This window comes from Acipenser ruthenus, chromosome 15, assembly GCF_902713425.1.
Source record: "Acipenser ruthenus chromosome 15, fAciRut3.2 maternal haplotype, whole genome shotgun sequence".
NCBI classification, from domain to species: domain Eukaryota; kingdom Metazoa; phylum Chordata; class Actinopteri; order Acipenseriformes; family Acipenseridae; genus Acipenser; species Acipenser ruthenus.
Window position 1 is genome coordinate 27,884,562 of NC_081203.1, and position 16,361 is coordinate 27,900,922.

The window sequence follows — 16,361 nt, forward strand, 5'->3', positions numbered from 1 at the left end:
GGCTGAGGCTTTTCCAAATACCTCAATTTCATGCTGAGTAACCTCAGCCATAAGACTCTCGGCTCCACAAATCTCATACAGAGCCTACTGCTCTCTGTACTGTGCCAATCCTTACATCAGCCCCAAAATCTTAAAATAACAGTAACGGAACCAAGCTGGAAACGGAATATTCCTATTGTTACATTGTTTTCTCATACTTTTAAATGATGAATAATAACAATTTTGAGATAAAGCATAGGCTAATTTGTTAATGCTAAATAAAAGGATCATAATTCAAATAAAACAGAAATTGAGAATCTCTGGCATTATTTATTTTAGGCACAGGATGGTGCCATTGTGTTTTGCAGTACACTAACAAGCAGCATCTAAATTCGTTCATATGAGATATGTTAAGTACAAATTAATTGATACTTGAATAAGAATGGGTACTCAGTAATGAATTGATCACAGAGCAGGAATAGCACAAGCATGTGAGCTGTCCACATTGACCTCAAGACTGTCTCAAGCCTACACTGAGGAGGCCATCCTCTTTGGTTGTGAGAGAGCAGTATTCTCCATGGGTGACAAATTGTGATGGGAAAGACTGGGGGCTAAGTTGAAACCAAGAAACTAATTTAACTTGAGACATCAAAGGTTATAAAGTTTTCAGAAGCACATCAAAGTAATCTGTATCAGCTACAGCTGGGTTTAGATGCCATGACACCAGAACAAAAACAGATTCAAGTAAGCACTTTTGTTGCAAACTAACTTCTGCAATTATTGTTACTTAAAAGAACTGAAACCTTTTTCGTTAAAAATAGATACTGACTTTAATACCACAAGCAAACAGATGTTGTAAGTAGTACTTTATAACTATTGATGGATCACATTTTAGTCTTAGTTAAAAGAAGTATCACAGCAAAACTATTGCTGTATCAAAATATGAAACATTTTACCTATTAGAGGATCCTAATATTGTAGTTTGGTTGATCTCTTCAAACACACTGATTTATATTGAAACACTTGGGGAATTGTTTTGGCAACACAAATTAAAGTTCTATAAGTAACAGCATTGATAAACAGTTTATAAGTGAAGCTTTTTAACAACAATGATCCTGCACCATTTAGATACATATTTTGATAATCTACACAGTAGGCCAAAACATTTGTTAATCTATCATAGGACTGATGTTTAGCCCCAGATTTGAAATCCACTACCACTGCTGTACCTTGGAGTCAATGCTCCCTACCTACTCTCACTTATAGATATGAAAAGATATTCTATAAGTAAGTTCAGCAGTTGCTAAAAAGTAAGCTGCTAAACTACACAAATGAATCTGCCCTCTGTCTATTTGAACATGTATTTGCATAGGCAAAGTCCAATGCCCATTCTAAGTAACATACTTTCTTGCTCCACCAGGAACAGTAGCTTAGCTAGACCACCTCAGAGCACACATTTTACTTTCCTTTCTTGACAGACTAAAAAACTATCCACATCCCCCAAACCAACAAGGCATTAAGAGGAACTATAAAGATTTCAAACAGTGTCAGTTTATAATTGGGCCCTTTTGAAGTTCCTTTTTGTACTTTCTTTGGTGAAAGCATGCATCATTATTTTATCTTAAAAGAGAAGCAGTACAATAATATATAAACTTGTGATGTGATGTTTATCTGTTGGGCTTTCATCTTCATCAAGAGATATAAATGAAGAAAGCAAAGAGCTGGGTATAAACAGTGGCTTGAATGTTATATTCAGTACAACTCACTGTGATGTTCATCCAAAACCCACAGCACAGATAGCAAGCAATCTTTGACCTTGTAGTAGGTACTAGCAGTAGGTACTGTCCTGACTGAATCACACAGCTCACCAGCTGCTTGTCGAATGTATTATGAGTAGTCAGCCCTGAATGTTAAATATACTTGACAGAACTTATGTCTGATTAGACTTGTGGGTGACAGCTGGCTACTGGTTTGTTTTCGGTCATGAGGGTAGTATTTGCCTCTTATGCAAGCTGACTGTTTGGTCTTGAGTTGTCGAGTTCCAAAAACGAGACAGTTGCTTGCTATGCAGTGCCCTCAGTCTCCATGGCAACTTCTTCTTCGGAAATGGGAGTGGTCGGCTGGGAGCCATTAGCCGTGTTCTTTTTGGCCTTGGCAGCCTTTCTCTTTTGGTGCACTTTGGAGATTTTCTTTTCAGTGTCTTCATAAAAAGTAGTCAGTAAATTAAACAGGAGAGCCAGCCATGCCATTCCAAAAAGGATCCAGAAAGCTACTACTGCCCGGTAGTATGGCTTGTGATTGACACCTGGACATACAAAGGGAGGCTTTGAAAACTGTTTTAAATAGAATACACAAATGCATACAGTATATATATATATATATATATATATATATATATATATATATATATATATATATATATATATATATATATATATATATAGACACACACACACACACTGAAGAGCAACAGTATAAGGACACTGCACTATAGCATAATAACACAGCACTCATTCTTTCTATACCAGTTGGAACATTGGACAAACATTTAAATAACACAAGTAGGTGTCATGAAAAGCAATACCTCTTTAGAGGCATTATCAAAGTAAGTTCCCATATATGGAGCCAACACCCCCTTTTAAATGAATTAGATGGAGCTTGTAATGCAAACAGTGGGCTGTAACATCTGTGCAACTCCATTTACTTTCCCCGACATGGATTTTTATACAGTTCACTTAATTTGTTTACTTTCGATACAGAAAAGGTGTCCACACGGCCAGTTTACAGCTCATTAGTTGCTCAGGGTTCCAGCTTCAGAACTGATTTTTTTTTACTGTTTGCTTAAAAAAGAATATTAACGGATAAACATATTTTTTGAGAATGTATGTGACGGGGTACCACCCGTTGCTTGGTGTATTTGGTCTATTTTGTATAGTTTGGGTTATGTAGTATGGGATGCCTCCATTTCTAGCCCATGAAAATGCCCAAGACTATTGGGACTTGAAGGGGGGAGGTGGCAGAGGACATGTGTGCCGCACACAAGGGGGGAGATGTGTGACAGGGTACCCCCTGCCCCTGGGTGTATTTGGTTTATTTTGTATAGTGTGGGTTATGTAGCACAGGTGAGTTAAAATGTATGTTGGTATGTGGGCACAGGGAAGTCACAATCTCTTCACATGCAGACACTTAACAAAACTGTATTTAATAGCATTTTCTTTTTTTTGTAAGTATCTTATTTCTTCTACTCATCAAAAGAAAACACTATTAAATACAGTTTTTGTTAAGTGCGATTAGCGGGTTGTCAAAGTTTTGATTTGGTCCCAGCCCTAGTTTCTTTTGAAATGTTTATTTTATTATAGTGTTTCAGTTTTTGAAGTAGTGCTTTATATGTGGTAAGTTAGAAAATAAACCCTTTTACGTTTAATTGTTCATTTAAATACGGTGTTTCTGCTGTGCAGATGTTTGATTTGATGTGCTTGAATAAAACTTTTGAGTTGTTTCCAATAGTTTGTCTTTCATTTTAATATTGAGGTTGTTTAAAATGTAACTGTCATAACGACAGTTTCTAGGTATGAGTATAACCACAGCGGTTCTAGTGTTACGAGTCACGGTTCTCGCACTCGGGGTTGTTCGCAGTGGAGAACAGGAGAGAGAGAAGGAGAGGAAAATTTCAAATAATAATAACAATTGCTACTCATGCTTGAAGGACCAGCTCGATACTTGTTTGGGGTTTGTCCACTATTTTGTGTGTCTATTTAATTTGGCCAACGTGCTGTTTGGTTTGTTCTATATTTTGTTTTGTTTAAACTGTTTTATTTAATAAATCTGTGCAGCAGCGCCTTCACTCACAATACTGTGTCCTGCATTTCCTGGTCTGACATCACCCCCAAACCATTTTGCCACAATGTAAGATTACATTCGTAAATGCCTTCTACAGGTTTGCTGGCCGTTCCCCAAGAAGCAAAGGATATCCTTAGTAAAATCTGTTTCTGTCTTGGCTATGTGACTTTTAAATTATTTTATTTTAAAATTAAACTCCTAATGATACAATGCATTGTTAATTTTCTTTCTTTTTTCTGGCTATTTCATGAATAGATTTCTTAAGATTTAGAACTGGGTTTTATGGTCTAGTGTTTCTCAAGCAAATCTGGTAATGCACCAACACTCAACAAATGAAGGAAACCAGGAGGAAGAATAAGATTCCAAGACAATGGAAATGTAAAGAACTCAGCAATACCACTATAAGGTTGATTAAGAGAGGGACTGCTAGCGGTCCATAATAGATTACAAACTGGTATATACGGTATATTATTTTTAAACAATAAAATACCACTTTAAAAAGTATAAAAGCACATCTCACCAACTACATAGTCACCAAATCCGATGGTGCTCAGAGTGATAAATGCATAGTACACTCCTTCCCTGTAGCTCCAGTCCTCCATCAAACAGAACATGAGTGGGGGTAAAGCCAGAAACAAGACAACACCAATCACCACGAAGAAAATGATGGTCAGAATCTTCACCGTTTTCTGCAACAAAACAATCAGGTTGTCAGTTCTAGATATCTGTATTGTCTGACCTTGTTATTATACTCTTAAACTTTTCTTGAACACATTATAATGAGAGTCTTTCTAGACTGTCTTATTGTTCATCAGATATAACACAAGGCAACTTTCGGGAAACCTTTTTCTCGCAACTTACGAAGCAACTTCTTGTTGGTAACATCGGTTTGCACAGTTTGAGGAGCCAACCTCAAACTGCACAAGACAACATTTCACCCTACACAACATATTAACTCATCTGTCTCTGTACCTGTCTGCATTTTACCTTTTGCATTCCTCTGCTGTACAACCTTTTCCCCAGCCGGTCAGTACAGGAAGAGAGAGTCTTCCCCACATGGTTCAGAACAATCAGATTCAAGGGGATTCCAAACATGGCAAAAAACACGCAGAATATCTGGCCTCCTGCAGTACGTGGTGCCAAGTACCCATATCCTGTAGAGAGGAGACACAAGCAGACCTCATTTTAAGCCCCTAGAATATCTCTTCCCATAGTGCAGTCTTAAGGAAACACCCCTTTGGGTGAACTGAAACACAGAACCTCACCTATGGTTGTCACTACTGTTTCAACGAAGAAGAAAGAACTACTGAAGTCCCAGTTACTGTAATTGGACATCTTATTTTCAATTGGATTCACACCATTTTTGAAGGCTTCAGTCATTACCTGCAAGATGCAAAGGAAAGTAATAGCATATTTAGTTAATTAGTCCTCATTGTAGTCACCTGGGATATTATTTCCAGTTCATCCCCAGTGTTTCCTGTTCTGCTGCTGTCCTTGACGATGGGGAGTTATTTTTTTTTCTCTATGAGTTGTTTTTAACCTAAAATATTCTTCACTTTGTTAAGCCTGTACTTGTTGCTCATCCAAGGGAAAGTATGCTAGTGAGATGCATGTACATCCCCACGACACAGTTGTATATTCAAAATAGGAACTGTCAGTAATATGAAAAACTGGGCCTGCATCCACTGTAAGCATATGACAAAATGTAAGTTTGATATTGTGTGACAATAACAGAAAGACAGGATACACCATGCATAATGTTAACTGAACAACTTTAATGAGGTATTTGTCTGTGACCTACTGTTTTTTTATGATTCACACACAGTGAACAATAAAAGTTTTGTTACTCATGAGTCAAACTTTTACAGTAAAATCGATATCTTTAAGGGTTCTTTGGACGCTTATCCCTTTACATTCAGGTTGGGTAATTTTGTCTAGCTTTTGGAGTCCCGTATATCAATGTTTCAATATGAATGAAAATGTTCCAAAACCCAGTCCATTAACTGCTCACCAGCAGGAGAAAATACAAGTGCTGAAAAAAATAGTAAAGCCTATGTGCAAAACATAAAGCATATAAGAAAAGGGAAACATCTATTTACACCAATGCAGTCCAAATGAAAGCATTTTAAACCTCTCTAAATTAGTATGCAATTCTCTCTTTTTTTGCCGGTAACAGCTATACATAATGTCAGTCTAGGGTTGTGGAGGATAAGGATAATACAATCTAATATTATTTATTACTTATATATATTTATATATATATAAATTAATATGAAACTATTTAAGACTTTTTTTGACGTATTGTATCGTTATGTGTATGTTGGCTATTTTGAGAAATTCACGAAAACATCTGTAATCACTTGTATACAGTATTAACATCCAATATGTAATATCTGAACTTAATGAGACTTATATGACAAAGATAAATGGCAATGACTCTTATAAACACTGTAAATATTAACACTATGATTGGTGCATTGTTTTTGATTCCAAAGTGCAGTAAAGAGTGTGAGTCGAAAAAAACAAATATGATTACAAACTTAACTATGCAGAAAGTAGAATACAAAGTAGAATACAAATGTACATTTTACAAATATGCACACACAATTCCGTTTTCATCTCTTGCTTCTGTAAGTATTTAGGTGATTTAATACAGTACATTCTTACCTCTACAAACTTTTCAACGGCTTCTTTCGTCAAACATGTATAGTTTTCCAGAAACATTAACTTCTGACGGAAGGTGTTCGTCTTCAGTTCCTTCTCATAATTCTGTTCCAGAGCTTGAAACACAGCAGCTCCCACCAATAAAAAAGACAAGTATCCTGTTAGCATCAAGCTTGTACTGACCACCTGAGACATCTCTTCAAATCGTGATTCTGCACACAGGTCCAGGAAATGATGACAAGATCACAACTAGTATATCTGTGAAGACTTACATATGATAATTATAATAATGATGATGTTGCAAATTTTTAGGACGATTCTGTGTAATTCAGCAATAGTGCACAGCGTACAATCTTTCAATCTTAACAATTTGAAGTACAAGTGCGAAGTATAAAAAATGAAACGGTCTCGACACCAAACTATCGAGTTTCCGTTTTAAAGTTGCAAAACAGCAACTTCTTGTGACCGCCCCTGTAAGCAAGGCTCTTGGTTAGATGACTCACATTCTGTAAAATAGGCAGGTGTTATGTAAACGAAACAATGTAAGTGCTCTCCTTGAATAAACTCAACCAATTACAGAGAACATGAGGAGGAGTTTGGAATATAGTCGGCTAAAGTCCATTGCTTATTGACTAAGTTAGAGAACACTTGCAATTTACCCTAGATTTTACATTTAAATTTTGTTCTGCAAAGGAGCTGAACGTCAAGATGTGTATACGTTGTAAAAGAAGAAAGGGGTTATGACATAGTAGTCCATGAAATTGCTAATGTGGTATTTTTAAATTTGTACCCAACTTTGTACCCAAACCTTAGGTAGGTAGGAAGGAAGGAAGGAAGGAAGGAAGGAAGGGAGGGAGGGGGTGTTGTTGAAAAACAAGTTGGCCATCCTACTTGTTCTACTACTCAAGCGCTCATTTGACAAAAAAAAAATATATATATTTAATTAGATTTCTTTTAAGGTCTTCGTTTGGTTTAAAATTTCATATTTGCGTGAAATGTACAGAATATGTAATATATATTTACCTGAACTGTAATAAACGCGCGCGGGCGCACGCACACGCGCACACATATAAATTAGTGTGGTTGGTGAGATGTGTTTTTATTATTTTTAGTTTAACTGAACTGTTGTGTGGACTTGCTGCATCAAAGAAACTAGGCAGAAAAAAGGTAAAATTATTAGGAACACGTCAAAGACAAAAAAACAACCATTGTAAGCAAACACACGCAACTGATTGAAAAAGAAGGAATACATAATAAATGCAAAAAAAAAAAAAAAAAAATTGTGACTCAGGAGCACAGCTGAAAGTCATACCATTTGCTGCAGCAGCGTGGAGTAGTGGTTAGGGCTCTGGACTGTTGACCGCAGGGTCGTGGGTTCAATCCCAGGTGGGGGACACTGCTGTTGTACCCTTGAGCAAGGTACTTTACCTACATTGCTCCAGTAAAAACCCAACTGTGTAAATGGGTGATTGCATGTCAAAATAATGTGATATCTTGTAACAATTGTAAGTCTCTCTGGATAAGGGCGTCTGCTAAGAAATAAATAATAATATTAATAATGTCACCTCTAGAGGGTGCAAAAGTCCTGGCTGTGTGTTTTTTTTTACCAAGTTTGTAGTGTAATGTTCTTGTGATAGGCTTAAGGTGGCAGCATTGCTTCACTAATTTGATAGGCTTAAGGTGGCAGCATTGCTTCACTAATTTGCTATCGAACTTCTAGTAACGTTAGTGAATTTGTTATAAAATGGAACAGCGCACCCCAGCATGCTGGCTTTTACTTAAGGCATTTAACTGCCTAGTTTCCTAGTATGTTGTGCCCTATGCTGTGTAACTAGATTAGTAAAAATAATAAACTATTTGTGCTTAAAAACAGGTAATATAAATGACATATAGGGGCTAATCCACAGGGAAAGCCTAATTGAAAACAATACCACATTGCACCACTAATATCAGTTTATGAGACCTACTGGGGTAACTTGGCAGTTTTACAGCAGTACCTTAAGAACTATGCAGATAGGGCACATTGAAAGCTAAGTCTTTTGAGCATCATTTTTCCCTAAACAGCTGAAATCCCCACAGTTACAGCACATCTATAATATTGACTACGACTCATTCCTACTGACTGATTACGACTGACTTTTCCCCTGTGGCTATCACACCTGGTATAATAGATCCATCACGCCAAGAAAATCTATAGTAAGAGAAAAAGAATAGGAGTAAGGAGATGGCTCACAAAGGAGGAGACCCAAATAAGTCACCAGAGTAGTTAGTAAGCACTAGGTCAGTATAATGTTAAAATATTTGACAGATGGCTGAATGCTATTTATGCTCTTGCATTTGTATTCTTGCTTTATAAAAGGTTCAAGGGTTTGAGCTGTCTACAGAGCTTCATACCAATGAGAAACAGATATCAAAGGCATGTAGTATATGGAAAATTCCAACCATAACCTCAGAGCAGATCTTAGCATGGAGATTAAATCATATGAACTGGATGCAGTGCACCACCGCATTAATGCAATGGGTTGTCTTATAATGTGACCAATATGATCAATGCTGATCGGATGGACATAAAGCAGTATGAAGAGGGATCTTGTGGAGAGCTTACAGTTTGTCATTGTGTTGTAAATGTTATGTTTTTGGATCTGAGCCAGCCCATGATACGGCTCTTCAGTCTGGTTGCACAGACTGGAGATGCCAAGGACATTTCATGAGAAGGAGTGGAATTTCAGTCGAAGAGGAGGGGTGGGGGAGTGAATGTGGATTCACCCTTACATGCAACTTTGATTACTTGGTTTTATAGGGAAAACTAATTGTAATTTACAATTTCCTTAAATTAAATAATCTTTGCGTCAATCTTTTCATTGGCCTTAGCACTTAGTCTGATTTTATTTAGCAACCCTAAAAGTCTTTTTTTTTATAGTTTTATTTAGGTAAGTAACATGGTGTCAGTATTATTGTCTATACATTGTCAGTTTCTAAGAATGAACTCAGACTTTTATGAGCTCAACCTTATTTATCTAAAATTTTAAACAATAGCAGACACATAACCAATCATTTGGCTGTGGTGGATTTCAGCTTGACAATGTGATTTATCATGTTTCAACAGTATCAAGAATCAGCTGTTACTCACTTACCCACGTACAGTCCACCTTCATTAGATCAACTCTTTGAAAAAATGCAATAATAATTTTTTTTAAAAATGACAATTGTTAACCTGCATTGCTAGTTTTGACATTTACCACTTTATAGAATGATGCTCTCTGTGGTGTGGACAGCCTAATTTACCAACAGACAAAACAACCCTAATCCTTTATAGGAAGTGGATAATTGTGTTCAAGGCGTGGTCCTCTTTTTTAATACAATACATCATCGCTTCAAGCTTTAATAGCTGGTGACAATCATACATTCCAATGATCTTTTATTATATTCTTGTACAATGATATCTCTGCTTATTGACAGATGAAGGTTGGAGAGCACTTACTAGGAATGAGGGACCTTGCTAACACTCTACCATACATCTACTTGCAATCTCGGCATGGACATTGCAAATGAAAAATAACGTGTTGTGAAGCATGCATCTACAAAGGAGGCTACTCCTGAAAGAGCTTTTTGAGCAGCAGTCATGGTGTATACATAGGAGCAGACTGCATTAGTCTGTGCTTTCTTAACACTAAGCAGGCACAGACCATTTAAATATTTTTATACCACTTATATAGTGATGCCCTTTTAACATTAACCAGATCTGGGGCATAGACTTCCAAATCAGTGTTTTTCTTTGCTTCAGATACATAGGAGTTGGTTATGCTGAGCTTGCTTTAATAAAGTAATCAGAAACTGACAAAAAAATTTAAAAAACATTTTAGTCACTGTTCTCTATGCCCATTGTGACCTGCTTGCTTGTGAATGTCTCATACAAAGTGTTAGCCAGCATATTACCCCTTGCATTAAGGACATGTCAAACAAAAGGTGCATGTGACTTAGGTCACATGGTATTATCAAGGATTACAGAACAGTATATCCCCTGTTCTTGAACTAATTGGGACGAGGGAGTGTTTGTAAAATCTATTTGTCTAGACACAGATTTGTAATCTAAAAAAAATAACTATAAATCAAAGTTTTTGGCAAAAGGACAATTACCGTACTTAGTCACTATGTGCAAAGTTACATTTTAGAATCCAGTCTTAACCAGTTTTATTTTGTCTGGCAAGAGTTTCTGTTGCAAACCTATGGATGCCATCATTGGATGCACTCTGTGTTAGTGTGTTAAATTGTTAAAGGTGAATAGATTTTAGCCACAGATATCTGACAAATATTTGCTTTGGTGTATGCTTTCATTTCCTACATCTGCAGATATTGTCTTTTAGTGTAACCCTTTGCTGTTGAGTGACCCATTTGTCTTTGGCTGCCTGTAGTATATTACTATATACATATTGCTATTTAAATAATAAGTAAACAAAAAATAGATATGTGTATCTTACAAAAGATATGTATACTTGTTTTACAAAATAGATCAAGGAGAACATAAAAGTACTTGAAAATAAAACAGGGTAAAGTTAAAAATACATGCTGGGAAATGTGTTCTAGATATTTAGGCCAGAACATTCTGTTAAAGAACAAGAAGAATATAGCATTTATTTTTGACTGCCCTAATTTGCTTTCTACAGACAGAAGCTGATTCAGCACCCTTTCTTTGCACAGGGGTCTCTAGTGATGATGCTGTGATTAATCTTTCTTGCTTCACTGCTGCAAACTTCAATGCTGAAAATTGAACATATATGCATTAAGACAACTAAATTAGGAAGAAGGTTACCGGAAGCCAGATTTGATTTGGATGAAATGCACCCTTGCTAACTCAATAATGCAGGGTAAAAAAATGAATGTGGATTCGCAATCAGACAGACAATGATCAGCCCCAAAGGAGACTAAATGTCACACTGAGGATGTGCAGAGCAGCTGTTCCTCCTAGCTTTATTGATTGATGGGGTTTTGATGAACCTCCAGTGCAAAGAAGGGAACCTCTATTAAGTGCTGTCAGTCTCAGGGGGACAGACCTGTTAATAGGCTGAAATATGAAAACATGCCTTCTATTGTTCATTCAAAAGCAACCCATGCTCTTCAAATTACCCTGTGTTTTTTCCCCTATTTAATTAAAATGGAAATGTATTGGTGCTGAGCAATGGCAACTGTCTCACAGATGGGAGTTGTGTGCCAGTTAAAGCGTGGGTATGCCTATAAAGGTACAATATAGATGTTTTTAAAGCCCAATAGAAAAAAAGTAAAAGGGATGAGAATAAAGCCATCATTTTAAGTTGTTGGTTTTTAAAATGTAGCTTCACATGAAGTGAACACTTCACAGCACGTTTGTGTTTTAAAAAAATGATCAGTATACCAAGAAACATTTGAAACCATGTGAAGTTGTAATCTCTAGTCTCTAGACACTCCTCTAGTAGAAGGAGCATGTCTATTTAGCTTACAGGGTGAGTAGGGGTACAGTAAGTGCATTTCAAGAGTGGAGAAAGCTTGTGTCCAGTAAAACTACCTAACAAACTGCATGCTGTATAGACAGAAATATATGGAAGGGCATAGAAAACTTACACCAAATAATTCTTTTTATGTCAAGCTGATAATTTTAGACAAACACGATGCCTGCTTGAGTCCTGGTTATGGTTCAAAGTATTGCCCACTCTGTGACAGTTACATGGGTATGGTGAGACTAAAATCTCTCTCATTGAACCAAAAAAGCACTACACTGTTTATAAACGTGCTGTACAGTATGTATATTATATCCATATTGCTTAACAGAATGGCGCTCAGCAGCATTCCACGCGGTTCAGTGCTACCTTATGTAAACATCGGGTTAAGGATCTGTATGTCGACACCAGTCATTGTTGTCTCAAATGTTTTGGTTCAAAGAGTACTGTGTGTGACATTGCTCCACAGAGATACATTGGAGAAAGAACAGATTTAAGCTCAGAACTTGCTTTTAATAAGACAGCAGGTGAAAGGTATATTGACCCAAGCACCTTATACAGCTTTACATTGGTAACTGCTATGTGGGCACATCCTTGGTTTGTACCGCTAAGAATATTGATCCACATTTTCTTAAAGCTTAAAGACTGCAGGGGCTTTCTATGGGCTATAAAGAATGATCAGCTCGACCACAATTTTACCACTTTTCCCTCAGGCAAAGCAGCAGCTGCTTGGTACGCTCATGTGAGAACCCAGTTTTATCTAAATGGAACAGGCATTGAGAATGCCCAGAAGAATTCGCTGTTTTGAGCTGAATGCAGAGACCTGCGTGTTCTGAATCCAAGAGAGTGAAAGATGAATGCTCCTTAGGTGATGTATAACTTGACATTATCAGAGCACTCTCTTTCCCTGGATGATGAAGGTCACAGACTCCGAAATGGAACACAGTTCTTTGTTTTATTAGGAGCATTGCTAGAGATAGTACTGAAATAAGGTTGCAAAAGAAAGCTTTGTGTGTATCTGTGAACTACAGCAGTATGGAAAAGAATGTGCCTAGCGGAGTTGTAGTAGGCCCAGCCCAACAGGCTATACAACTCAGTCTGTTGATACTATTTTTTTTTCTTAGCAGGGCAACTTACAATTGTTACAAGACATCACATTATTTTTACATACAATTACCCATTAATACAGTTGGGTTTTTACTGAAGCAATCTAGGTAAATTACTTTGCTCAAGGGTACAGCAGCAATGTCCCCCACCTGGGATTGAACCCACGACTCTCCGGTCAAGAGTCCAGAGCCCTGAGCCCTAACCACTACTCCACGCTGCTGCCCTGATATCCATTTGAAAAATACCATAGCAAAAATCCAATACCCATTATACCTGAGAACAATAACGCCAGTAGTATAATACAGTATTTATATTTAAAGGAGTATTGGTCTGGTTAATTGACAATCCAGTTAATAGACTGACAGTCTGTATTGTATTTAATAAGTGTTTTGTAATACCATCAATGGGGATAAAGATGTTAGCTGGACTTTTTTAAGGATAGAAAACAAAACAAAAAAGATACTATAAAAGGCAAATAACAGACACCCTTAGCCCTGGTTTCCAGTTTGGACATAAATACCACATTTATATAATATTCTGCTGGTGAGACAGGTAGTTTATGAAGCAGAAACATTTTACAGCCATTGTGCCATGCACTGAGCATTTTAATGAGATCAAGCTATGGAAATGTTATATCTCTAACTAGCAAATACCCCTTTAATAATATACACCAGACTTTACATTTCAGAATGTTATTACAGTTACTGTGTTTATTTGTTTTTTATTTAACGTTGTCTAAATTAAACCACTCGTTCATCTGGATGGCTAAGCAGCCCAGTTCAATTCTGCTTTTAAACCCACCTGATTTAATGTTATACTTATTAGGTTTGATATGACTAAACCATGTGCTGTTTTCAATCGAATCAAACTAAATCGCATTACTTAATACTATTATATAAGGCCCATTCCTGTCGCCTATGATGCAACTGGGCCTTTTAGATCAGACGTTTTTAATGGCTCAGAGACATTTGAAATGAAACCGCTGGACATGCCTCGACAACTGTTATTGCCATGCGCATACGGTGTCCATGGTAACTGTAAAATTGAATCATAAGGTGTTCCACATTTCTATGATTAAAGTAACGCCAGACCTGTCGTCACTTACACTGTAATCTTTGAGCCTCTAAGCACATTCACTATTGGTCACATTCAAAAAGCTGTGAGTGATTCCCTTCATTAAAATATCTCTTATCACGTCAGGATTGCCTAATACCTTACTATCATTCAGATTGTTGCAGGTTGCTTTTTCATGTGTGAATCTTTTTGTTTTTAATTTATTTTAAGTTTGTTATTTTCTTTGGCCCAAATTAGATACAGTGTGTCAAGTATCTAATTAGGTTTTGAAAAACGGATTGCTGCTTACAACTAGATTACCTGGTGGCCAACAAACTTGTGGTTTGAAAAAATATAAAGTGAAATGGTAACAGTAAACTACTAGAGCTGTGTTTTTCTTCAATCCAGAGTTATTTTCTCCGCTGGCTTTAACTTTTTCTTTTTTATTCCCATTTCTAATTAGTATTGATATTCTCGTTGGTATTGCTGCTCTGAAGTCACTGGCACATACATTGGGGTTTATGATGGCATTGGTTGATTGCTATCATTGGAGTATACTACTACAAGGGATGCAGTCATCCTATCTTTTCACCCAGGCACATCCAAAATAATGATCCTCGTTAGTGTTACAGCCACACTGCCCTTATAAACTGATTTATGACCAAAGCTCACAGCTTGTATTTCCTCCTTCTCCAAGTCAAGCAACTGCTGTGTCCTCCCCAAACATTCAAGAGATGGCAGCAGGATATTTATTTTGAATACAACAATAATATAAAAAATACAATGCAAATGTTGTCCAGCTGTTATTTGTTTATTTTTCCCTGTTGTATTTATACTCATTACATTCTCGATGAAGTAGAACCCTGTGCTTTACCATTGAACTTCTTACCCATTAAACAGAAACTTTCGGTGTTAAATTTGGTATTATTTCCTTGCCAGCCCAAATAAGAACAGTTAAACTGTATTTTTAATTTACTGGCAGTGTATTTCGATCTACCGTTGATAATAATAGATCATTAAAATAGATCTTTCCCAATATCTCCTTAAACAAAAATCAGCATCACTTATTCCGGTATCCTGCTTTAGGAAATATTATATCAGCCTTTGATTAAGTCAGATTTGCTAACTGTTACACCAGGAAATGTTTTAACTTTAGACAGGAGTATGTCTGTTTTTTGCCAACTGCAAAGGACCCTTGTACAAGATGTGTGTATTATTATTATTTTTTATTTAAAGATAAACAAACAGTTTGTTGTGTGCCTGTCTTTATTGCATTGTGATGAATAACATCTGGACTTAAACACCATATGGATGCAATATATAATATGTAATTAAACAGAAAATAAGTTTAATACAGAAACACAATTCTTTCTGGTCATAGAAATCTTTTTTTTTTTTTTTTGGTTCCATGCTGACCTTTTTTAGAGTGTTACTTCCTGGGCCTATACATCTAATAAGCACCTGGGAGAGTAAATGAGAGTGCATATGTTTTCAATAATTTTAATACAAGTCACTAATCCTGTATAATATTATCATGGTAATATTGATCTTACAGACAAATAGGTAATAAAACCACACAAAAAATAAATAATAATAATAATGTCCCATGGACTACGTTTTCTTCAGTGACATTGCAGTGGCACTGAAATAGCGCTCACATACTAGATTCGAAAACATTCCTTAGCTTCAGTATTTATTTCACATCTTTATAGGGCTGACTCTTGAATATTGACTGTTTTTGTACATAAGAATTGTTTTGGCCATATGTATTACATATACTAGCTCTAGCTACTGCATACAAGATATGCTACAAATGAGTGTAAAAGAGTTACACAATTAATAAGATAAGTACCTCTTTAAATGCTCTATGAGTAATTCTGTCATAATTTTTTTCTGTGCAGCCATTAAAACTTCATCAATGATTCCTATTCACTGAACAACCAAAGCAAAGGTTGGCCAAAATGTAATGTGACAATACAGTATAAAGAGATCTCTTTGGGACCAGTGACACAATGAATCAATTATACCATCAGAGAATTGCACTCAGCAGTGCCTCTGTTTTGTTTTTTGTTTTTTTTTCCACTATAGAAGCCTGTTTGATTGTTTCAGCCACACTGTAAACAATTCAGAGTTCACAATGGTTTTTCACTTTAGTGTTGTTGCTACTTCTCTTGTTTGTGTGCCCAAACTAAACACTTTCAGTTGGGAATGAAATTTAGACTGCAGTCCCTCTGCAGAATACACATA

General features: G+C 36.5%; 1 protein-coding gene across 1 annotated transcript; it reads right to left on the reverse strand.

The window, feature by feature from the left end:
• Positions 1-783: 783 nt before the first annotated feature.
• LOC117422032 (potassium channel subfamily K member 16-like) lies at positions 784-7,248 on the reverse strand. Its single transcript, XM_058987700.1, has 5 exons — positions 6,487-7,248; positions 5,085-5,202; positions 4,807-4,973; positions 4,340-4,508; positions 784-2,284 (listed from the first exon to the last, which is right to left on the reverse strand). The coding sequence occupies exons 1-5, from the start codon at positions 6,676-6,678 to the stop codon at positions 2,043-2,045; spliced, it is 888 nt and encodes a 295-aa protein (XP_058843683.1). The 5' UTR covers positions 6,679-7,248; the 3' UTR covers positions 784-2,042.
• Positions 7,249-16,361: the final 9,113 nt, after the last annotated feature.

Bases quoted from the DNA above. Each gene is read 5' to 3' on its own strand.
- LOC117422032 (XM_058987700.1), bottom strand. From the start codon at position 6,678: ATGTCTCAGGTGGTCAGTACAAGCTTGATGCTAACAGGATACTTGTCT. The intron at 5,203-6,486 runs GTAAGAATGTAC...TGCATCTTGCAG, and splicing joins CCGTTGAAAAGTTTGTAGAG to GTAATGACTGAAGCCTTCAA. The intron at 4,509-4,806 runs GTAAAATGCAGA...GTTTTGTTGCAG, and splicing joins ACAGCAGAGGAATGCAAAAG to AAAACGGTGAAGATTCTGAC.